Source organism: Embiotoca jacksoni, unplaced genomic scaffold, assembly GCF_022577435.1.
Source record: "Embiotoca jacksoni isolate LCO1_2020_lvr unplaced genomic scaffold, fEmbJac1.0.p SCAF_4, whole genome shotgun sequence".
NCBI lineage: Eukaryota > Metazoa > Chordata > Actinopteri > Embiotocidae > Embiotoca > Embiotoca jacksoni.
The window spans coordinates 12393114-12418888 of NW_027185392.1; the positions used below are offsets into that span (position 1 = coordinate 12393114).

Below are 25775 nucleotides of genomic sequence, written 5' to 3' on the forward strand. Positions count from 1 at the left end.
CTGAGTAATGGTCACAATATGTGTATACTTGTTGCCATGGCTTTCCCCTTTTGTATTCTGTTATTCCTCAAAGGAAAAGACAAATACAATTCTTTCATTGATCTCCAAATTGTTTTACTGCCATCAATGAAACAGCTTTTTGAATAAACCCATGACCTTTAATAGCAAAGATGCAAACACACACTTTGCAAACTAAGATCAAACATGCTGCTTTGTGTAATACCTAACTGACAGAAACATACAACAAAAAAAACAACCTCTGAAGTTTTGTTTTTGTCATAAGTCATATTCCCTCCTGTTAATTGGACAACATTCCAGGGCTGAATTTGTCTTTTAAATCACCCTCAGACCCTTTCTCTTGCACACTGCTCTCTCTATCTCTTTCAAGCCCACGTGGCCAGTGTCAACAGGAGGTGGGTCTTGGCAGACAGATGAAGCAAAGTATGCTGCCTGTATGCAGTCTGTAGAGTTGTCTTACACCCCACTCTAAAAATGAGCCAGCCAGCTGAGAAGTGCCAAAATAAGATAGCCGTTGAAAATGAGTGCATTGCTCAACTGGTTGGACTCCAAAGCTGCCACATCTGATTGTTGCTGTAATGCTCTCTCTAAAAAAAAAAAAGGAGTGCGATTACACCAAAGGGGAACTTCTGTAACCAATGACAGAAAAAGAAAGAAGTCAAGACAGACTGCATGAAAAGGGAGGGGAAAACCCTGAGTCACCCGGCTTCCTGTCTGAGAAGAGGAAGGGGGTGGAGGCATCTTCTGCTCTGCTACCTCACACAGTTGAGACCAGTGCAATATTCAACATAAAGTGGACTGGGGGGTGGAGTCCTGTCCAGCTCAAAATCCATTCCAGTGCTTCAGAGCTGCCATCACAGTGTGCACTATTGTGTACTGCTGAGGGAAGAAGAAAAAAAAGGAGGGAGCAGAGGGGGGGGGAGAAAGAAAACCTGTCTCTTTGTGTGGGAAGGACTTAGCAGGAAAGTGATTTTGTGATTATTTGAGTTCACAACCAAAGTAAGGCTCTACGCCTCTGACCTGGGACAAGTTCTTGTCCACTCTATGTGCCACTGCTGCCTTACACCAGATTCACAAATATGTGTGTTTCTCAGGCCGGCAAACAGCGACACCCGGGCTTCTCCTGATGATGAGAGCCGACGTCAGACTGGTTTCCATGAATATTGATGTGGAGGATAGTCTGTTTCATAGAAGAACAGAAGGAGGCAAGATGGCTGCCCTTTAGGATTTGTTAAAGAGGAGATCCAGACGGTTTGTTGGAATTTCTATAAAGTGGAGGGACGTAAAAAGAAGGTGAGAGTTTGCTTAGTATGTTAACAATCTGTTTATGCTTTTCCCCTTTAACCTTGAGTGCATTTTGGTGGTTTTTTTGTCAGGTGAAGTATAGCAGATGTCCCCCACCGTAAAAGCAAGAGCCAACATAATAAGGAGGGGATATTAGATAAAGCTACTCCAACATGGCTGACAATTTTCTTTCTATTTTTTGCCAGCTGAAACTGAAAGACTGTCTCTGTTTCCTTGTGTGTCCTATATGTTCACACAACATTCTTGCTGCTTTTGAATGCATCGTAGAAAATGATGTATTTAGACTGCTAGATCAGGAGTTATTCTTTGAGCTTAATTTAAATGCCTGTGTAATGCTTTCTTTCATAATATTTCAACCTTGCTTTTGTATCGGGCACATATCAAGTATGTTTGAGTGTGTAATATATGGGTGTTTTTTGTTTGAGTGAGTATTTTTGTAAGAGTGGAAACACATTTTTAACATTTATGTGTAATTAATGGATATTATGAAATGATGACCTTTTTTTTTTTTTTTAATTAAATGAGTTTAGATGCAGGAAGTGTTACCCTTTGTAGGTTTTCCTTTAACATCCATTGCTATGTATGTGCTTGTTTATGCTGTTCAGTGGGCTTCAGTATGTGGGAGAGTAAAAGTCCAACCTGGACATGTCCAGTAGTAACTGCATAGTGCCGGCACAGCAGTGGAGCTGGAATAGCTTCTGGCTTTGTGTATCTCTGTGAATCAGCTTTCATTGCTTTCACCACTGAATGACAAGCAGACACAAAGGCAAATCCCAAGGAGAAGCAAAAGAGAGGAGAATTGTGGTGGCAGAGCAAAGTGAAGGCAGGCAAGGTCAGAAAGCTCTGAAGGAATTGAAACACAATCCTACTGCACCATTAACTGGGGGAACAAGAATGGTAATTCTGGAGCAGATTTTCTGAACTCCAGGCTAAACAAGGGGTTGTTGCCAGAAAGCAGAAACAAACATGTTCATCCTCAAAAAAGTTTACTAAACTTAAACCAATGGTAACTTCACATGAATGCATTATTTAATGAATTTCAAAGTTACATTTTACCACAATCAAGCCAAGCAACTAACAAATTTGATTATTGACAATAGAAACAATGTGTATGGGTGAACTGTAACTATGTTTTAAGGAATTAAAGCACAACATGTAAATTCCGATTTTTATTTTTTTTTACACATCAGGTCTCACCTCAATTACCACATATCTAATTGGTTGTTAGTTTTATGTCTCAATTCACTAAGTGTTACTTTAAGATTAACATCTGAATGGCCCATTAGATTATAACAGATCTCTGTGAAGTTTGTATATTGGCCCTGTGTGTTCTACTGACTACAGTCGTAATGTAACTACACTATGGCCTCAGGTCACAAGCAAAGTAAAAGCCTGTCTGCAAGGTGGAGAACAATGACTGACCATTAATTGGGCATTGTAATTTACTGGCGTAGGCTATCTGCAGCAGCAAGGCAGAACTTCAGTTTTAACTTGAATCAATAAATAAGTTTTCAGAAACTTTAGACTAATAGTGCAGATTTATTTAAAGTGCAAAAGGGACTATAAAAAAAAAAGTAAATGGGCAGTGAAGTTAAATGAAGTCAGTTAAATGTCTTGAAGACAACTACCAAGCTTTTATCTGAACAGCTGATGACAAAGTAAAACTATTCTTCGACAGCCAAGCGTTGCCTTTCCACTTCTGAATCAAGTATTTGTTGTGTGGTTCCCTCAGCAGAGCACGCAGCTACTACACAACAGTACACACAATCGACTGTGAAAAGAAAATTATCTGCTTGTAATGGAAGATAATCCCATTTTAGTTAGAGTGGGTTGTCACTAAACTTGCAAACTAACAATTGTGGTGTACCTCTCTGACGCAATAACATGGCCTATATTTTGATATGGCAAGCATGGTCACTGATGTGTACTCTCAACACGAGTGCTTAAGCAAGGGTGTTCACAATGTTCATTAAGTATGTTTTGACTGCATGAGATCAGGTGATCAATGCTTTTGTGTGTCTACATGTGTATAGTGATCCCATTGACCCAAACATGACAAGACACTAGATAATGCCTCATGTGAAAGACTGTATCTACCACATTGTTTGGATGGGCTGAAAATAACCCAGTTCATTGCTTGCCAATGAAAGCACATGATTCATTGTTGTAAAAGTGCAGTTGTATAATTTGGGTTGAGCTGCAGCATGCAGAAATTACCAATGTTAATCCTGACCTGCATAATAATGCCACATTGTCAAATTAAAAATAAAACACAATCTAGCTAGAGGTGTTTTCATAAGTCTCTGCGTGGATGCTGTTACATCAGCTGAAAAGGCACCAGAGCATTAATAGGGCTAAAGGGGACTGAGTGGGGGAAGGGCTATATAGATCAATCACATGCACATAGCTTCTCTCATCTATCCACACCTACAGATAAAGCGGTTGGATTGCTCCTCCGTCATGGCCATAAGTCCCCTTTATGTCACTCCCAGGGCAAAGACAATATCACCTTTGGGAAGAATGTCCAGTTGCCATAGTGTTCCACAACAATGCTGTCTAGTTACAATACCCAAGCCCTTACCCAAGCTCTCACCCCTGACCCTGTCTGTCCAGCCCACGGATCATTTTTCCAGCCAGGGGCTGTTGCACAAATGACACAGAAACAGACCCAGTGGCAGGTTAGACATTTTAGATTGCACTACCTGCTGGCTGGTCACAGCTCAACTGCTTTCCTAAGACAAAATGGCGAGATACTGAGTGTTGTATTGATTTCTGCAATATTGATTTCCCTCTTGTCTGCTATTGGGGGTTGTTTTTCTGTGGAGACCGGGAGAGAAGGAGCAAAACACCATCAGGTGGTTCTACAATGGAATCATAGAAGCCATAATTCCGTCAATCATTTGCACACATACTTATACATTTGCACATAATTCACTGTCAAGAATGCCCAGATGTGAGAATTGTCTTGTTGATGCAAACTAAAGGCAACAATAAATTTGATAAAATATGTTTTTTTCTTGATAAAATTGACAATGCTTCAGCCTCAGACATCCCTGTGGAATTTTGAAAGACATGGTTGAACCACATGTCATAATGTGTTTTCATTTAGCATAATATTTGTGTGAGTTTCCTCGTGACCCTTTTCAGGATTAGGTGTGTAAAGATAATGAATATATAGATAGATTTGTGTGAGTTTTCCATTTGATGGCCATTTTCGTTCTTCATGTACTGAACAGTCCTAAAGCCTATTTCAGGTACCGGAAGGTCTTTTGACTTGTAAATCACTTCTCTATGTATGTACTTACTGCAAAAAAAAATTGTGGGTTGACGATCATTTTATGTGCTTAAAATAAAGTGTATTAACTAAAACCAAATTACAAAAATGTATCAGTTATAAAAAATTACCAAACCAGATCCAGACCCCCAAAACAATCTTAGCTTTCTGTCCCATGAAGGCCCGACCTTGTGAGAGAGATTTTGATGTAATTATGGCCTGGGATGGGTTTGTTTGTCATTGCTGGTATCGTAAAATAGTAATTATGTTTTTACGAGTCTGAGACACCCAAACGCTATCCGTAATTGCCACATCACATACAGTGAATCCCAAATTTGACTTGTGGCCACCTTCCGTGAAGCTGCACATTGTTCGCCCAGTTGAGGCGCAATTATGGACTGGGAGTGACAAGGCTGTGTTTGAGTGGCATAGGGCTGGAGGGAGTGTTGCTGGCCCTGTGAGCATGTATCGATGTCAGGGTTTACCTCGTGGGTGAGACAGCGAGGGCACCGACTCAAAAGCTTCCTCCACGTGAGCATACGCACATGGCCGTTCTGTTTACAAACACTATCCTGGCATTCCGCAGAGAGAGAGGCAAGTGAGATGTTACGTAACCGCCACAAAGTGAATAGCATCCCTTCCCGCTTCTCGCCGTGCCGCTCCTCCTACGCTTGGACAATCTTCTTGATAGCGTTTCCGCTGGTTCCACCACTAGAAGTTAAGAATAAGAAAAAAGACATAAAGAGCCCTGGTCACAATAGCGTCTGTACCCAAGGACATGGCGAGACCTTGAGCACGCCTCTTCTTATGCCAATCTGCATAGCTCTTGTGCAGGTGAGGGGCCTTAACAGCGGCATGTCAGGAGATTTAACTGCCTGTAAACCTTTCTGCCATCTCAGACGAATCCATACACTTCCCTGAAGTTACAGCTTTGGGGCATGAAAACAAAAATTGCAATATTTGCACGTCTGCATGCATAAAACCCAACACATGTAGTAAATAAGACCACAAAATGGATAACAGACACTGTTAAAGACAAAGTTTAGCTTCCAGTGGTGCTCTCCATTACACTGCACTGCTGACATGAATGATTTATCTGTTGAGGAAACTTGCTGTGACCGTAATTTTATGAAACTTTACAGATTGTGAAGATATAAATGAAATTTGGAACTGAGAACTCTTGAAACGGAAGGTAAAAAAAAAAAAAAAAAAAAATACTTATCAGTTTTATAAGAATGGCCTCCTTACAGATAAGGTGTGTCTTTTCAAACAAATGTGTTGCGAGGTAGCAAAGCAGCACACAGGCCTTATAGAAATTTAAAAGTAACCTAACCTCACGCTAAGATCTGACCTCCAGTAAAATGTTTGTCAAATTGTATAGCTTTCAATCATTTCCAGGTACAAATCAAATCAATGACAATGAAGAGGTTTCACAAGAGGTCTAATCCTGAAACATTCACAGGGAAAAAAAAAAGTTAACTTTCAGCAAAATATAGCTTGTCAAAATGCATTTTTTGCTATGAAAAAAATGTGTTTGATCAAGGTCAATATCTGAAAATAAACTAATGCTAAGGCTATCACAATCTGCAAAGTTCTGTCATGATAGTACAGTCTAAAAGACTTTCAAAGTGATCTAAACAACTCCTTCTGATTGCTGTCTGGCCTCTTCTAAAATGGCTGTCAGATATGAACCGTTTTGATGCTCGGAGCTATCACCATAAAGGTTAGGCCCCACGGCCCCCCGTTGTCTACACAAGGAGCACAAAGACAGACAGCTGGTCCTGATTGTCATTTAGAAGCGTTACGCTACGAAAGGCTTTGAATGACATCACTAACTACTTCTGAGGGCTTCGAGTGGCTCAGGCTCAATATTAGGTTTCTTTAGTGGAATGTACAAGTGCAGCAGCTGGTGTCTTTCTGACCCGTAGTGCTCAATGACAACTGGACTAAGTTGCATCCATATATGTATTTATATTGGGAAAGTTTCAAAGTCTGATTTTAGCTCTGGATCTGAATGAAGAGAAACTCCTGGGTGGGATAATATACAGCACCTAAGCAAAAGACTGATATTTATTTACCAGCTTCCTTCCTGAAAAATGACACAGCCGAACATGACTGCCGATTCCTGAAGAACTATCACATTTGAATGACATGTTTTGTATTTAAATGAACACCTTAAGTGAGCATTAAAAACAATACACAGACCGTGTTTGAGAAAGGATTAATATATCTTTAATACTATATTCCTACTTCCCAATTAGTTCCTGAGGTGTGAGAGATGAAGTGAAGGATTTAGACAACCTTTAACTGAAGTAATGAATCACAAAAATATCCCTCACTGGGAATTTGTGATTTCTATTCAATGAGAATCACGTGCCTCCTACTCAATGGAGGGAAAGAGGGAGCCTAGCAACAGTGGCTTAAGTCAGGCCGCTTAGAAACCAATGGGGGAAAGACTGTCACTACATTTGCTTTCCAGATAACTGAAGAGCACCTACCAAATAATTCTTACTCAAAGTTATTGTAACCACTGCTACGATATATTTTTTGGCTTCATGTTTGATGAAGAAGAGAGTAGACATTGCCAAACTTGCCTTGCTTTTTGTTTACACTAAACCATAGTAGCACAGTCCTCAATGAAAGGGAAATCTTCCCTGGTATTGAGTATATTTAGAATTCCTTTACTGCCATGTTCATGTGCCATGTTATACTTTCCCCTGTATGTGTTTCCCTTCACTCTGTTTACTGTTCACCTCCGCTTCCTGTTGAATTGCAAGCTGGTTTGGATTTAGATCAAGCAAACAGAAAATAAATATTTGCTATATGTGCCTGTGAGCTAATCACAGGCCAAGGCAAGAAGCTGAATGAAAGAAACATGGTAATTCCTACATTTGGATGAGTTTTCCATTTCATTCCAGACTGTAGTGGATGGGAAAAGAAGGGAACGGTTGACATGAAGTATTTCTTCTCTTACTGTTTCAACATTTCTAAACTGTAATTTTAATGGGGTTGATCTACACAAGTGCAAATGTATCTTTTTTGGATGTGTGGCACTACTGGATTACTGGCAGGATCAATGCATAAAGCACATGTGCACACCATGGCAAAGAAGCCTATTCTGCAGTCAGCCGTGCTGGGGTAATGTTTAGACCAGATGGGCTTTGAAGCACTCATAAGATGGTCGCCATGGCTACCATGCACCCAGAAAGAAATTAACTTTGCTCTGTGCACAGTTCATCAAGTTAGTCAGATATATTGACTGTTGCATAGACAAAGGGTTGGAGAGGAAAAGAGACAGGCAGTTTGGAGGGGGCAGGTTAGTGGGTTTGTATGCTCAGGAGCCCATTTCTTAATTAGAGTCTCCATGTGATGCAGCTCGAGGGCACAAACAAGGTTTTGACTCTCTGTAAGCTTTGCTAAGGGAGACTCTGGGCTAGGCAGGGTATGTTTTCAGGTTGTGCTGATTAAACAGGAAATATTCAAGACCAACAGGTTTATGAAGTGAGATCTAGGCTAATGTTCAACTGCTGTTTGGTTTGACCTCTTCCGGGAAACACTCAATGCTGACATGATTTCTGTGCAAAGGCACAGTTTTAATGAACTGTTTTTTATATAATAAAAAAAAAAATATTATTTTCTAGTCTTTCATCAAAGGAGTAGTGTGTTGGATTTAGTGGCATCTAGTAATGAGGTGCAAATTGTAACCAAATGAATACCATTCGCCTCACCTGCCCAAGTGTGGAAAGCGAACCTACAGTGGCGGTGAAACTCTCTAAAGCCAGTGTTTGGTTTGTCCCTTCTGGGCTATTACTGTAAAGATACATGGTGGTGGAACATAGCATGGTCCGTGGAAGATGGCTCACTACCTATGTAGATATGTTGGAAACACTATATTTCATTTCTGCCAATAGATCTCCCTAAATTCTAAATTCCTAATTAGAAAACCCTTAAACTGCTGAGAAGATCAAGCTGATTTCAGTAGACAAAAGTAGAACATACCATCATGATGTTGTGTGTGAGCGTTTGTAGGGTTCCCAGAATACCGGTTGTACAAGTTGTATCAGAAATACAGAGGCGGGGTTTATCCCCAACAACAAAAGCTGTTGAGTTACTCATATGCATGTGCTGACTACAAGAATTTATATATAGTCATCTCTCAACTTTGCTGTTCACATAAAGCTTCACATTCACTGCAAAATAGATGGTGTCAAGAAAAAAGTCAGTCAATTCAACCTTGCCCATGAAAAGTTGACTGCAGACAAACCTGTTCAAAAGCCAAATCATTAACTCCTATCCTGTATTCGTCACGAGCGTCTTGTGGCAAAGTAAATGCACGGTCCACCACAACATCAACACTATCTGCCTATTTTTGCGTATGTCCCCCTCGTGCCATCCAAAAAACTCTGACCATGGACTCTACAAGACCTCAGAAAGTGTCCTGTGGTATCAGGCAAAAAGAGGTCAGCAATAGATCCTTCAGTCTTAGAAGTTGTGAAGTGGTGTTTGGACTTGTTTTTCCAGAAAATTCCACAGATTCTCATCTGGATTAAGGTCTGGGGATCTTGGAGGCCAAGTCAACACCATGAACTCTGTCATGTTCCTCAAACCATTTCTGAACAATTGTTGCAGTGTGGCAGGACTCAGAGAGGAGACTACCATCAGATAATAACACTGCAATGAAGGGGTATTCGTGGTCTGCAACAAGGTTGAGGTAGGTGGGACTTGTCAAAGTGACATCCACATGAATGCCAGGACCGAAGGTTTCCCAACAGAACATTGCCCAAAGCATCAAACTGCCTTGTTCCATTGCTCCATGGTTCAGTTCTTATGGACACTTATGATGGTGGATAGATGTTAGCATGGGCTTTCTGACCAGTATGTGGCTATGCACCCCTATATGCAGCATGCTGAGATGCCCTGTGTGTTCTTACATCTACCTATCATAGCCAAATCAAATTTTCACCAATTTGTGCTCCAGTTACTCTTCCATGGGATCAGACCATACCGCCTTTGCGCCCCACATGCACCAATATCTGATGTCACTGGTCCGCTGGTTGTCCTTACTTATCTGGACCACTTTTGGGAGGTAATACCCTCTGAGCACCAGGAACACCCACAGGATCTGCGGTTTTGGAGATGCTCTTATCCAATCGTCTAGATGTCACAGTTTGGGCCTTCTCAAACTTAGTCAGATCCTTACGCTTGCCCATTTGTCCTGTTTTATCTTTTACCTTGAGGAAAGTCTACCAGTTAACCAAATAAGCACTTCTTAGAGTTGACGTGGGACTCTCTTGGCTATTCCAGTATTGCTTTTCATGCCTTTTAACTGTTATACCCTTCATGAAGCAGATAGATGATTTCAGCTTTTTGATTTTTGGCTGGCCATTGAGCTTTGTCCTCAAGAAATTGATGTTTTAGTTATCACTGCCTTCTTTTGATAGCCGATTGTGCTGTCTACTATGAAATTCTTTAAAACGGACATTCATTTGTTGGGTTCCAGCAGTCACCCATCACAAATTATTTTTCTTATGGTTGATTAAAAATAAGTAACTCTCAAAACAGAGTGTCTGTTTGTCTACTCTTTGCCAAGAAGTTGAATTTAAAAGTGGACAGTTGAAGACAGTTCACAGACTAAAATTGATACTTTCTTCAACCACGTGTACACTTTATAACTGTAGAAATAACTGAATAATTTCACCAATTGAAGTAGTTTCAACTATACTTCCTTCAATAATGTTATAGTTCGGTAAATTCTAAAATACAATTGAAGAAGGCAATGAGACAAGAAGCTGTGGGAGTTCAAAGACTGCAGTGGGAATCTCTAAAAGTCTGCCACATGTGTCTTACATTAGACATAAAGAACAATGTAGATTGCACAGATCCCTTCTTCATATGGAGGGGGAGGAGGCTCTCAAGAGAAGAAATTATAAACAGAAGCGCGTGTCTTCTTTGTCTGTCTCATAGCCTGGACATCTTATGTTCAGACTGAAAGATACAAAATAAAGATACTGAATTGCATTTGCATGTATTTGCACGCTTACATTCTTGAAAATTGTCTATCAGAGCAAAAATGAGACATACCAAATATGCAAAGATTTTTGTATCATATTTGATCGGAAGAGTAAATAATTTGCAAATCGGGATTCAATTTCTTAGCAGGGTGACTCTATTTGCAGTGCTGCCCTAGTTTTGGTCAGTCATTGAGGGGCGAGGAAAGATAAGGGAGAAAAAAAAGATCCTTTACTCCAGGCTGCAATGTGATGCAGTCATCATTATATCACAATCTTGTGATCAGGCCACAGATAGCATCAATAGGTAACTGCTCAGCTCTACCTGAAAAACTAAGACCTTAGGTTGTGCGTTACAAAGTCAGACCCTACCCCCATGCAGGAAGCTTTTTCAAGCTTATTAATGAAACCAACATGTGTCACATCAGTAGCTCTGAACCTCAAGGCTGTGCATTCCTGGTAATAACCTTCACATGTATCTGCATCTATACAGTAACCAATGCAAAAGATCACCATTTAAATTAAAAACAGAAGCTCTGTATATACCAAACATCAGACAGATGCAGAAAAATCTTAAAAAACAGCAATATACTGTGACACTTCAGATTTACTCTCAACCTCAAAACAGTAACTTGAAATGTAGGCAAACACTTACTTGCTTTCTTTTCAAGTGGTACATCAGATATCACTCTCGTGTCAGTACGATAAAAATGAAGCTACAGGGAGCAGGCAATTAGCTTAGCTCAGGACAAGTGCATAAAGGGAGGGGGGGCAGCTAGCCTGGCTCTGTCCAAATGAACAAATTCTGCTCCCCATCACATTTAAAGCTCACTAATGAACAAGTATCTAATTTGTTTAATCCCTGCAAAGACTAAAGTAGAAATATAATAACTTGTGGTTTTACAGGATGTTGGGGGCCAAACTATTGCTTGTCTAGAAGAAGGGGAAAAAAATGATGTCTCACTCTGATCTGAAAAATAAGGAAATGGTATGGCATGATGCTCTGACCAATCTATGTGGTCTACTCCATCTTGATTTAGGATTTTGTTCCACATTTCACTTCCATGTTTGATTTGTTCAGATAGTTCATCTTACTGACGAGGCCGAAGAGCTAACTGAGTGTAGATCCCAGTTTTGCTAAGGCCATTAATGTGCAGCAACAAGATCCAAGCGCAGAAGAAAATGTTACAATGATTTGAGCAGCCTTTAAATTCAACTTTAGACCAGACAATGTAATGATTATCGGGCGTACTGGCACAAATCATGGTAGGACGCCACAACGGTGGGCTGATAAACCGTCAAAGAAACCCACAGAAGTTATTCTGCCCCTAGTTTCTTTACCTGCCCTGTCATTCAGGGTGCACATCTGTATTCTGGGACTGGGCTCTCTGGCCAACAACAACTAATATGTAATCATCACCTCTTTCCCTCCTCAACAAATAAGTCCAGGCTGAAATTCTTTGCCAGTGCACCCCTGTTGCAGACACAGGGGCCTTTTGTTTCTTAGCCAGGGAGTGTCATATGTTCAGACTGACAGAGAGAGAGAGAGAGAAGAGAGAGAGAGAGAGAGAGAGAAAGAGAGAGAGAGAAAGAGAGAGAGAGAGAGAGAGAGAGAGAGAGAGAGAGAGAGAGAGAGAGAGAGAGAGAGAAGGCACAAACAACCACATGAACTGCATTGCACACACTCACTGCACGAGCGTGTCATGTGACAAAATTCACAAGTTTGAGGTGCATGACCAAGAGACTCAGTTAGATGAAGAACATGAAGGAACATCTGTTCTATTGCGCCTGACGAGCATTTGACTAACACGAACGCATGCTCCTTGCACATTAACTCACATGGTGCTTTATAACTTGGCATGTTCTGACCTTCTACTCTTTTCAGTCCACCCCCTTAACTCCCCCCCTTACATTCTCTCCAGGGAGTCAACCCACTCTGTTCATACACAAGCCATACATCATGAACTGTCATGATTCAAAATGTCTACACAAATGTCTGAAGGAATAATCAAACAGTGATTTAAATCAGGCAAATGAGTACGCGCAGAGTACCCTCTACTTTGTCGACATAGCTGATGTTTATTGATATGGCATCAAAGACAACAACCATTAGGCTGAGAGTGTGGTATGTATGCTTGAGTGCCCCAGTGACCAATGAACAAATTCAGTCTTCGAATTAAAACTGATCATTAGATTTGTTTTCAGCGTTCATGTTTTTTTGTTTTGTTTACACAGTCAGTTGGAATGGAGCTGTGAACATTTTCTTCGGGGTCATTAGGTTTGTGGAGCAGCAAGTTCAGCTCTATATTTACAGCAGGGATTTAAAACACTGTAGAATGCAAGTCATCTGACCTAATTACACTGGTAAAGGATTGCTAAGGATGAGGTTTCACTCACAGCTCAGCTGCATGCAGTCTGAACCGTCCAAGTCCAGTCTGTCAGCATAGCGTTACTTCTACTTTTTGAAGTGAAATATTCTTTATGAGAATGTATGTTCTAAACAAGGACTTTGTTTTATCTCAGTTTTTAGTGACATAACTTTATTTGTCATAAAAATGCAATTAAAAATGAGAACTTAGTGGCAATATAATTTCAACTTGGGGTCTTGTACGATTTAACAGTGGCTCAAACTATGCTTTTTCAGTATTGAAATATAACACAATATATACATATATATATATAGGTTAATGTTGACACTTCCATCATACACATAGCTATATATACTTATTTGGTGTATTATACAGCATGTTTTAGAACATCATATTTTCAGGTCAAGTACGCCATATGAAAGAAACATCAAGGTTGTTGTACTATCAATACTTTCAATTGTGTTTTAAAATGAAGGCCATATCAATGTTTACTGTTACTTACAGTTAGTAGGTAGGGATACTGCAGCTATAGTGGCTAAATGACAATACAAGAATAGCAAACAATAGTTTACGTTTTGTTTTTTTATTTGACTACTGAATTGGTCCACACCAACTGTTGAGAAACCTAACTGGGTTAATGTCATATTATGTTGGTAAGTTGTGGCAGATGTAGCATTAGCACTGACTTACAGTGGTGGTGTAACACTTAGTTATAACATCAAATCACGTGATATTACAATGAATGTTAGCACTGCATGGGCCTTCTTGTGACTCAGCTCACAAGGCTTCTTGGTTTTCCCTTTAACTAAGTTCTTTGAAAATTTATAGTCTCTGGCCTGAGCGCATGCTCTGCGTTCTTATCTTCAAAACAGGAAAATACAAATGGGCCCATTTCAGCCAAGAAAAGGAAATGTACACTTGAGATTATGGCTTATTCTTGGGACTATTCTACAAAACAGTGGTGTGGCTTGGCAAGTGTGTGTGTTTGATTTACAGGTCTGCTCCACATCTCCCCTTCTTGAACGGCATGGCTCTTTAGCATAGCTGCCTTGGTCTTAACCTGAGAATACAGAGATCTGAGTCTCCCAGCAGCTGTCGTTAGTGGTGAATGTCACATACGGTTGCCAAGTCACGCTAAACAGACCTCATCTAGCATGGCAGATCTCATATTTCATGAGCTCTGTCTGGGAATAACAAAAACACAGTATGAGTCCAGTGCATTTAAACACTTTTACACCAGTGCTGTGAGGACATAGTGAGGTTTTACTAAAACGAAATAGGCTGACTATCCACCACACCGTAAAGTTTTTTGGTAAAGCAAAACTAGATTTTGACTAAGCAAAACACAACATTGCATTGTTAAAAAAAAAAAAAGAAAAAAAAAAAGGCCCTACTGTCATGTGCATTAACTGCCGCCTTTAAATGACCCTTGTGCAAACTGTGCCCATTGTTTTGCAACACTTGTCACACAGTGTCCAAGAGTCCACCATTGCCCCCAGGCTCCAAAGCACTAAAGCAACTGACCATCTATAAATGGCAGCAAATATATAGCTTGAGAGCAAATTACTATGGGCAACGACTGTCTAGCAAGGTTCATAACTGCATGGGTTAGATAGTAGACTGAACAACATGGCATACATAAGTAGAGATGGACCTGAAGTGTAATTACAGGGCAGAGGTGAGGCTGTGGGAGAGGGAGGGAAACCAGACAACAGCATACAAAGACAAAGAAATTGACTTCTGGAGGGAAAGAAGGCTTTGTTGGCAAGTGAGTTTAAGCCAAATAAGTTGAGTCATATCATAAACTGTAACAGAGTGCTCATTTCCCTGGTGGACATTAGCTACTAGAAAGAAAACCAAAATAGATCGAAGCATTATAACTTCCAGCAGGCATCCACACTAAATCCACTGCAACGCTGTGCCTCTGGCTTAGTTTAGTGCTCCACTTCCGGAGTAAAAATAGATCTCCCCGTGAATCACATCTAATAAATAATTAACAAGAGGCAGCCAATACTAATGTCTTAAAGCACACAGTCAAAGTTGGACTTACAACATTGCATAATTGGTGTGTGTGTGTTTGTACGGAGCCTAGATAAACGCGCACACAGCTGGGATCTCTGGCTTTGTTCTGGGTTTGCAAAGATTTTTTTTGTTGTTGTTGTCAGTGTGGGTGTATCCAACTGTGACAAGCTGCTTGGCTCAGTTCAGTCCTTTGTAAAACCTGGAGTGTCCCATAGGAATGGAGCTGCACTGAAAAAAGCTTATCACTGTGCTCACCTCTTGACTTTGTTACTGATTTACAGACAACAAGGTGGGCCACAAAAAAAACATGAGTATGTTTTTGGGCTCGGGAAGTGGTATTCAATTGCTTACCTCATGGTTACATTTTGAGGGATGCATTATATGTGGGAGACTTTAAAGACGATGGGAACACTAGTTCACTCCTTATTTGTTAACTGTGTACTTTTTTACATGACATTTTAATACAAATGTATGAACGAAACCAGTTAGAAATATCGACATAAAAAAATGTTTGGCATATTGGCATTGCTCATTTGGTTTATCTATCTGCAACAGTTTAGCAAGATTATTAAATTAAGATGCAACACCAGTCACTAGTCTGCGTTAAATGTAGCTCATGACTGATCATAACCACCTCATCTCTCATCATTCTCTCAATTTCTGGGCCAACAAATTACACAGAAAGAAAAGTTAATCCAAACAGCACATTGTGAAACCAGTCGAACTGTCAGCGATTACAACATTCAGTATTCCTGTTGAGTGAATGAAAATACCTTCCGGGTGTAGACTCCAATAGTCATCCGTCAAAAGGAGCCATGCACGATTCACAACTCCCACGTGGTGTGACTCTACTCATTTGTAAAAAATAATGCATTTCCATTTTAATATGGTTGACATGATCATAAATGAGTTCAGTGTCACTTCTGATTACAATGCTGCTGTTAGTATTCCACTGTGGCCTTAAACATCCGCTCTGCAACTTGTTGCCCGAGCAGCTAATGACACTCTTCATCTACAGGTTCCAGTGATGACTCCATATAATTTTATAGATTGACATGCACTGCAAAGTTTATAGTATAGTTTATATCATAGTAGTCATTTAGTTTGAGTAGTTAAAACTGCAATTATTTTGTATCCATTCCAAAAACAGATCATCCTTAAAAGTCATTAGACAGGGAAACTTCAAGGAACTTCTTTAAATCAGTAATGAACTAAATTATTTTAGATTGATCATCTTCTCAGTGATGTGCATGCTGAAACAATTCCAGGCATGGTAAAATGTAGAGAATATACATAGGATCTTTAGGATTTTCGTTTTCATTTTAGGATCTGTTTATTGGTACATAATACTAGGTCTACTTAAGCGCTAAAAGCCAATGACTTCAGTTCTTTGGTTTCTTTCCTCTTCAATTCCCTTAGGTAATGCCATAAATCAATTCCCATCAAGCTGATGAGACAGTTTTTCTGAATACAAATTGATATTTGGGATGCAAGATATTCTCGTTTCACCCTCTACAAACAAAAAGACACGTGAGGCTCTTTTCTCTAAACATTGACCTTAAAGCTGATTTTTTTTTTTGCCTGTTAACATGCAATTGGCTTCTCTGTTGTGACAACAGTGGGAGCTTCCAGACACCCTTGCAAAAGTTTGGCTCATTACTGGGAGATGTAAAACTCTAACTTTGAAGGTCTGGTGGCTTAAATGTCCTGGATGGGTGATTGACATTGAAAGGAGACCATTATGTCACCCAACTTGTCTGCTTAGGCACTGCTTGCCTTGACAGTTTCCTGTCGTCTTGGTCAAGATGAGCAATTAGACCACAAGGCTGAAATTTTTTGTAGCCTCATTCATGGTCCACTTGACTAAGCTGGAGATTGTGGTTAAGAAAATACAGAGACCTAATTCAACATACTGCCTCTGTCTGAAAATGCGAGGTATGTTGAGGTCTTTCATAGGTCATAAGGTCTCCTCTTATATACGTAGTTTAATATATCAGATATTTCATTTTAACATTTTAACCATTTGTTTGGTCCAATCAGAATTTTGGACATGAATGTTAGACGTTGCTGAACTTTCAAAAAATGTGTATGGACATTCTTATGTAAATGTTATTTATAAGCCATTTTCAGTAACAAAACCAACACACAAACTGATCCAAACAACAACAACAAAAACAGTAAAGTTCTGGACATTCTTGAGTGAACAGTGTAAATCATTAATGGATGATTTTTCTTTAAAAATGATTCTTATTGTGGTTGAAACAAATGCCGTACACATTTTTTTTTTCTTTAATGTCATCAAGTTTTGGAAAATACATCTTCATCTGAAGACAACAGCTGTTCTACCAGAATTATAAATAGCTGTAACATGTTCCAGATGTGATCATCAGGCCCAATGACAGAGCACAATTATGCTAAATGAAACATGCCATAGTACCTCAATTATTTAGCATTTCTTTCTTTGTTCCCACAAGCATCAGTCAGGGCTAATAGTGAACCTAAAGTAGGTTCACATTAACAGAACGGCTTTTGTGGAAATCTAATGTTGGATCCAAGTTTGCAAAGTACTGTATTTTTGTTCAGTTTTAATGTAAACAGTAGCAGCTGCTAGTTGTGACTGGAGACTTCAAATACATTATTCACTCCTTTGTGTATGTGTATAATGTGTTTTTAGATTGCTTACATTTCGGAGTCTTGGAGATCCATAAACAAATCGTTTTTTAATTAACTAAACCTAAACTGACCTGATGAACATGTTTTCTGACACCCATCACAATCAACTAGTCTTTGAATCCAAACTTGTGGTGAAACCTCTTATTAGCTGGAGTTACAAACTCATTACAATCATTGTTATTCTGTGTTGCATTTGTAAAATGCCTTGGATGAAGTTAACAACAGGGATCTAAGACATCATTTTAAATGAAAACAGTTCAAATTAAGCCTGTTAATTTATGTTAAATTACATATATTGACTTTATGGACATAAGCCTGGAATCAGACAGTTTGGTTTCCTACTGTGGTGTAAATAAAAAGGGTTGTATATTTCCCAAAACAACCACGCATTACGAATTCAGCATGTAGAGTTTGTGGCATTTCTGTGGGATACTTTTACGTAGGCAAAAAAAATCCTGTGGACACCACTTCAGCAATTCTATTGTTTTAAACATATGTAGCATAATGAGGCTCAAGGAAAAGCTCAGAGAGTTTGAAAAGATGGCTGCCTGTACTGCATATAATATTGTTTAGCACAAGCTAAATGGAAATGGCAGCTCTGGGTCAGTGTGTTTTCTATCTTAAAGCCAGTGAAGAGAGTCAAAAGTAGACAAATAAACTAATGCAAAAACAGAGATGCAAATATGATACAAATGTATCAAACCTAATTCCAACTCTAATAACGCAGTACGAAATCAGCACTATTTCTCTCTTTTGTCGCGCCACTTTTATGCCAAACACTAACTATTTCACTTCAACTTACAACAATGAATCTGGGCTCCTATTGATGCTCACCAGCTACCCATTCCTTTGGCATCTGCAAGAGAGTTGCTCATAATTATGATGGATTAGACTGCAGCTCTTTGTACCTGTGCACTGCAATGGTTTTGCAGATGCTGCGGATGTGACATGCATTAATAATTGAGGGCAGCAGACAGAAATCAATGCTCCACTGGAATCACTGGAATCTATTTGCTTTTGGCAGAGTAAACCAGCACGGGAAAATGAAAAGGAAACCAAATGCATAAAAAAATATTTAGACTGCCATGTAAAAGATTCACCTACATTTTGCCCCTCTTCTAAAGTTTTGAGGTTTATTCCTGGAGCTAAGGAGAAAAACTAAACTATTTTGGCAGACAATTTTGTCTAACGTAAGATATAAATGCACCAATAGGCGCATTCAAACCATTTAGGAGAAACAACTGTTGTTTAGTGCACTCACACATGATACAGCACAAGTGTACCAACAAAATTGACATGAGTAATATTCAGTGAAGGTGTTTCTGCTATGTTTGTCTATAAAAGACAGTAATATGGAGCAAAACTGAACATTAGAAGTTAGCTGATGGGCATTTTGGTACCAACAACTTTGATTCAGAAGAATGTAGTTACAGTATTTTTCTAATTATTAACCCATTTTTTTGAACCCGCAGAACAGTTTTGTGCCGGAGCATTTGGTCTAAGGTGGCTTTTTAGATTTACTATGCACATACATTGCATGGTAGGAAAACCTTCAGAATGAGATAATGTTTTGCAAAAATAATGTATACATTGCTATGCACACCTGACACTAGTTATCAAAGATGCCACAGGACCACAAAGCATGGTCAACATCAAAATAGGGACTCATAGTACACCTATATTCTCTTTTTCTTGTTCACTTCCTACTAGCTCCCTGGTTTTTGGGTGATGGAGGGATGAGGTCATGGTGAATCAAATCCAAATCAAAATGACAGGACTTTTTCCACCCGACAGAACTTCGGTGCCAAGCGTGAAAGTGGCCTTCCCCTCAGTACAGCCTTTTAGTTTCAAAGTGTTGTAATAAAAAAATTCAGCAATGTATTTAATTGGTGAAAGTAGATATTTCAGTATAGCTGGTGTAAAAAGACTTAAAAAGGCAGGACTTATTGTAAATAATTAGCTTAGCTTAAAAAGTGTCACAAACAAGTGTCTTTAATTTAATTAATTTCTGATCAGAAACAAATTTCAATTCACCTTGTTTCTTTTTTATTATTATTTATTTCTGAATAAGTGCAGTTTGCCTATCACTAGTACATATAATAAAGCATAATGATGTAAAGGTTTACATGACTGAAAATAATCAGGCTACACTTGATTAGAAAAATGTATTTGAGGTGCAAATTGAAAATTATTCCTCTTTCTTTGGCATACAAAAGTTAACTGTATCCAATTGTGTCTAGGGGGCTGTCATGCTATAAGTACACTAACAAAAACAACTGGTTGGTTCTTCAACATGATCATGGATACATTTTCTTTCACACTATAATACATTTTGTGGATATATACAGGCACATATGTACCTAACCCCAATGCCTTTAGAGGTAGGGGTGCGACCACATAAAACATATTTTGATGTAAACAAACATTTCAACCCAAAAGCTTTTTGTATTATATAGTATCCACTACTGTATTTGAAAACACAACTCTTCTTAAAGAATGACAAAACCAAATATTTCTCTACCACTTTCTGCCTTGCAGGACGGACAGAGGGCAGCCCTGTGTATGGACTCTGAACAGGCCAGATGGAAACAGAACAGACCAGACATGAGACGGAAGAAAGTTTGATATTAGCACAATTTGGCACATCTCGCAACATCTCTCACAAACTCCAGAATGGAGGCCAGTCTTCAGAGGGAGACTCTCTGCAAATTACTGGGGATGCGAACTGGAACCATTACAAGCCCAACACAGGTGCCAACTCCATGAAAAGGCACAGGGAGAACTGCAACAACCCTGCTGCAGAGCTAGGGCTGTTAAATCAAGGTTCCTACATGATGAATGGAGAATTGATGAATGGAGAGTTGAGACATGCGCTTACTGAACAGTCCTATTTGGCCCATCAGCCCAAGAAAATAAAAGTTGATTCTGAAATGAAAGGAAATGATGACAGTTTGGAGGACAACTTTCCTGATTTGACAAAGGCAAGAGAATTTGAATGCAGTTCCCCACAGACGGATATTAAGTTAGACAAGAGGAACTGTAATTTTCCTAATGGAGATATGTTCTGCCTACCACGGAATAAACAAGTTCCAAATGGTGCTGTATCACCCCCCTCAACAATTGAAAGCACTCCAGGTGATCTGTTAGAGAAAACCTTGTCTCAGTATTATCCTGAGCAAGTGTCAATTGCACCACAAACATCTGGGTCAAAATTAGATGCTGTCAATGATTCATTGGCCAACACGCTGTCCAGTGAAGGTGCTCAACCCCCGCCTTTATCCTCAGGATTGCCCAATTCAGCACAGATGCTTGACTCACAGCAACAGCAGCCTGGGACGTCTAGAAATGCTGAAGGAGGCAATAATTATAACTCTGTCAACTATGTAGTGAATGGATACTCCAACAATTTTGGAGCAGCCCACCAGCAGCAACAACAACATCAGCAACGATCTTACTCCAGTCAGGAGTTGGCTCTGGGACAGCTGCCCAGCATGATGACACCAACAAATAATGGCAATAGCTTACAACAACATCCAAATGGTGCACAGCATTACCCAGATGACACAAATCCTCAAGATATATATGCAGAAGCTCACCAGGGGTTTATCCACAGCTCTTTTCTGGAGAACAGTAATCCCATACAGGCGGCAGAGGCAGGTGGATATGGATCCTTTCCCATACAGAAGATGGGGCAAAGTGAGAAACCTGGATCTGGTCAGCATCTGCATCATGGCACTGACAGAGGCCTCCAGTATGGGATTCAACCCCAGAACTTTCAAGAAAATGCTGGGAACCCACATAGAGCTGACAGCATAGGTCCCATGGCGCCCAGTCTCCAACAGCCACATCACACTGGATTAGAAAATGGGATGGAGAACACATCTCAGCAGAGAGCCAACTTGTCATGTTCAACTCCCAACCAGAGAGGCTGGATGGAAATAAATTCTTCACATCCCCAGCGGCAACCATCGAGTAGCCCATCATCTCAGGCACAAGAACAGGACATGTGGAGGGGCTTCCCTGCTAAGTCTCAGTCAGAACAGCAGACAGCTAACCCCCAGGTTCACAGCCAGACGTTTGAGCCAAACCCAGCGCAACGATTCCAGACACAGGGAGTTTTCACAGAGAGAAACCAGGTGTCTAACAGCTTCCAGAAGAAACAGCAGGATTGTCTACCTGCCCAAACGCACTGTGCTCCAGCTGAGCACAACACTGCCCCTGAGTGGGAGCAGTCAAATTCTAAAGCACCTCAAATGCAGCAGCCTCTACTGCAAAAAATGGCTGAGCAGCATAACTTCCCTCAAAATGAGCTGGCAGACAGCCGCTACCACTCCCGGATGCAGTCAGAGCACTTATGTGAAGACACTGACCTCCAAGATATACTGTCACCTGGGTTTTTAGCAACACAGCAACAGCAGCAACAACAGCACTGCCATCTTCAACGTCCACTCTCCCACCCACCACAATTTGAAGGGCAGCAAATTAAGTCTCCCAATTACAGACCTCGCAGTCAGCCTCCACCAGGTCAGCATCAGCTTCAACTCAATCAGCCTTTTAGAAACAACTCTGGTCAGCCCAACAACCAACACAGCCAGCACAGCGACCATACAATTTTCAGTTGCAATAACACAACAGAGATGCAACAACCGCAACAACATCAAAGGCAGTATCCATCAAACTCAGGCAGTAGTAACCTCAAGCAATTTCAACCACAACAGCCTAACAACCACTGCCACCAGCCCAACCCCGTGGACTTTCCTGAGACCTCGACACAGTCACAACCTCACTTATCACAAGGTGCGTTAAACCAACAGGTGACAACAGAGATGTATCTCAAAGCTGAACAGCAGCTAAAGACATCTTGCACTCAGCTCCAAAGGGGACCTAGACTACCTCTGGGACCTGCAGGTTCCCATGTGGACTTGCAGAGGCATGCCGCCCTGCGTATGCACCTGTTACAAAGGCAGGAGCGGCAAGGCCCTCCCCATCCCCCTCAGAGCTCTAGTGACCCCAAACATATTCTAAGAGCTGTAAAAATAGAAAACGGACCGAGATTTGAGCTGTCTGGTTCACAGCAGCAGGAGCAGCAGTTACAGATGCCTGACGTGGGCATTGGCGGAATCCAAGTCAAACAAGAAAATCAACAATTCCTGTGCGAGCAAAGCAAGAAGCAGGGAAGCATCCTGGCCTCTATGGAACAAAGCCTGAGGCAGTATCAGCTTTCACCTGTATTTGAGAAGAAATCCCTTGTCATCAATTCATTAAACAAAGTCAAGGTGGAATCTTCTGGGCCTGTCACAATCCTGTCAACCAACACTGATTTGAGTGGATTAGAATCATCAGCATCTGCCTCAACCACTCTAGCTTTGAAAAAAACACCTGATTCTACCCCTAAAAAGGAACAACTCCTACAAAGTTTTGTGGACTCTCCTATGAAGCTATTGGATACCCCTATAAAGAATCTTTTGGATACCCCCATGAAAACACAATACGACATTGCATCCTGCCACTGCGTTGGTGAGTGTACCAATTTTTGTTCCAAAGCATGAGTGATCTGTTCAAGTGTAAATATTAACATATTTATATTTATGATATTTAGAACAAATCAGTGAGAAGGATGAAGGCCCGTACTACACTCACTTGGGGTCAGCACCAAGTGTTGCTGGTATACGGGACTTGATGGAGAAAAGGTTAACCAAAAAAAATATAACTGAAAATTACTGTAAATATGAATTCTGTTACATATGTACTTTGTACTTTTTAATTTGTGTTTATTTTAATGCCGCTATTCTGCTTTGAAGGTCTGGTCTAACTGGTCATGCCATTAGGATTGAGAAAGTAATATACACCGGCAAGGAGGGAAAAAGTACACAAGGGTGCCCCATAGCCAAATGGGTATGAACATTTTTCATATATTTCATACGAGATGCAGACAAATCTTTGTGTGCACATATTCCTATAACCTTCACGTTACAGGTGATTCGTCGATCCAGTGTCGAGGAAAAGCTTCTGGTGTTGGTGCGGCAACGTACTGGTCACAGATGTGAGACTGCCTGTATCATTGTTGTAATGATGGTCTGGGAAGGCATCCTGCCCAGTCTGGCTGACCGCCTGTACTTCGAGCTAAGTGAAACTCTCACAAAGCATGGAGCCCTGACCCAGAGACGCTGCGCTCTCAATGAGGAGTAAGTAATAGCACAACAAAACAGATTGTAGCAAAAGACAGTTCTCTGTAATTATTTTGTATGCATAAAGTACAAATTTAGTAATTGCTTTTGTTTTGTTCAAAAGGCTCATGTCATTACTTGTTGTCAATTCATTACTTCTTTGTTTGGATGAAGTCCAGTTGCCTATCTAGGCCTCAGTCATTAATTTGACTCTTGACAGATTTACCTGGGCAAAACTGACACATTTTAATTTATTTTCTTGCCCTTTTAGGAGGACCTGTGCATGTCAGGGGTTAGATCCTGAAGCCTGTGGAGCATCTTTCTCCTTTGGCTGCTCCTGGAGTATGTACTACAACGGATGCAAGTTTGCCCGGAGCAAAATCCCAAGAAAATTCAAGCTACTAGGAGATGATGTGAAAGAGGTACCTTATGCAGGTTAAAAATAGTATTCTAAGTGCACACCATAGTTAAATTACTATTATACGCTAATCAAAGTAATTTAATTCCAGTGTTTGGAGTAACGTGTTACAAAGTAAAGTAAAGCATAATGTCACTATTTTGGGCACTAACTCCTGATGTCAAAAATTACTTTTAAAATTAGATAATGCAATTACAGTTTGTGAAATTTAAGTGAGCTCATTACTTATTACTTTTGTGTATACAGTAAATAGTAATGGATAACTGCAGACTGTAGCTGGCAAGGAGAGTTGGGTACTTGGACATGCCTGAAGGGCGACAAAGGTGTATCAACTTGCGATGATATCCCAAGTGGTGGGCAAGGACTAGCACCCCGCACCGTCTTATGCGCGCACCCAAAAATAATGTCTGTCAGCCCTCGGAGGAAGTGTAACTTCCACAACATCGCTTAATACCGCCAATTTTTGTCTTTCAGGAAGAAAAAATGGAGCACAACTTTCAAAACTTGGCAAACTTACTGGGTCCCTTGTATAAAACTATGGCACCTGAAGCATATGGAAACCAGGTGAGTATATCTGTATATTGTATGAACTGCTTGACCCTTTTCATGTATGTAATTTATCATAAAACATAATGAAAATGTTGTTTCTGAAAAGTAGAATTGACTTTCATATCAAATCTAAACCAAGCATGATTTTCAGTCACGTATTAATATTTCAGTGACACGTCTGTATTGATTAAAGACCTTCACAAACTCTTTTTATAGCTTGTTCAAATGTACTTGTTGTTCATGGACACAGGTCGAACATGAACATAGGGCACCTGATTGTCGTCTGGGGATCAAGGAGGGACGTCCTTTCTCTGGGGTCACTGCTTGTATGGACTTCTGTGCCCACGCTCACAGAGACCTCCACAACATGCAGGGTGGCAGCACTGTGGTAAGCAGAACCTGGAAAGCATGTATCTCTCTCAGAATGTTGTAATTTTTTGAGAATGAAACATAAAACAGATACACAGACTCAAACTGCACACAGAGGCACAATAACCCTTCAGAGCATACCATTAAAACTAATATGTGAGTAAAAGTAAACTTGTTATTTAATGTGTGTTATGCCCCCAACAAAAAGTATTTAACTCAATTGGTTGTAAACTTTATTTCCAGGTGTGTACATTAACAAGGGAGGATAACAGACAGATCGGAAAGATACCAGAGGATGAGCAGCTCCATGTCTTACCTCTTTATAAAGCTTCCAACACTGATGAATTTGGCAGTGAGGAGGGTCAGCAGGAGAAAATAAAGTCAGGGGCCATCCAAGTCCTCAGTGCCTTCCGCCGCCAGGTGCGCATGCTTGCAGAGCCTGCCAAGTCTTGCCGGCAAAAGAAGCTGGATGCAAAGAAGGCAGCTGCCAACAAGAATGCCATGTTGGACAGCTCTAATGATAAGGCAGAGAAGGCCCTCCTGGCCAAGTCAAAATCTGGCACTTATGAGAACACTGCTCAGAGCACTCATATGGCAGGTAGG

At 40.3% G+C, this 25775-nt stretch overlaps 1 protein-coding gene across 2 annotated transcripts in view; it reads left to right on the forward strand.

Moving 5' to 3' along the window:
• Nucleotides 1–588: 588 nt before the first annotated feature.
• Nucleotides 589–25775, forward strand: part of tet2 (tet methylcytosine dioxygenase 2) — a 29558-nt gene continuing 4371 nt past the window's right edge. The window contains exons 1-10 of one of the 2 annotated variants that reach the window (XM_069166895.1): nucleotides 589–1017; nucleotides 1113–1311; nucleotides 20208–23186; nucleotides 23269–23359; nucleotides 23471–23564; nucleotides 23646–23854; nucleotides 24108–24258; nucleotides 24729–24818; nucleotides 25054–25191; nucleotides 25416–25770. In XM_069166895.1, the coding sequence (XP_069022996.1) occupies nucleotides 20252–23186; nucleotides 23269–23359; nucleotides 23471–23564; nucleotides 23646–23854; nucleotides 24108–24258; nucleotides 24729–24818; nucleotides 25054–25191; nucleotides 25416–25770 (4063 nt within the window). In that variant the 5' untranslated portion in view covers nucleotides 589–1017; nucleotides 1113–1311; nucleotides 20208–20251. Of the gene's footprint in view, nucleotides 1312–20207; nucleotides 23187–23268; nucleotides 23360–23470; nucleotides 23565–23645; nucleotides 23855–24107; nucleotides 24259–24728; nucleotides 24819–25053; nucleotides 25192–25415; nucleotides 25771–25775 lie in introns of both variants that reach the window. The other variant, XM_069166894.1, reaches the window with a different exon arrangement.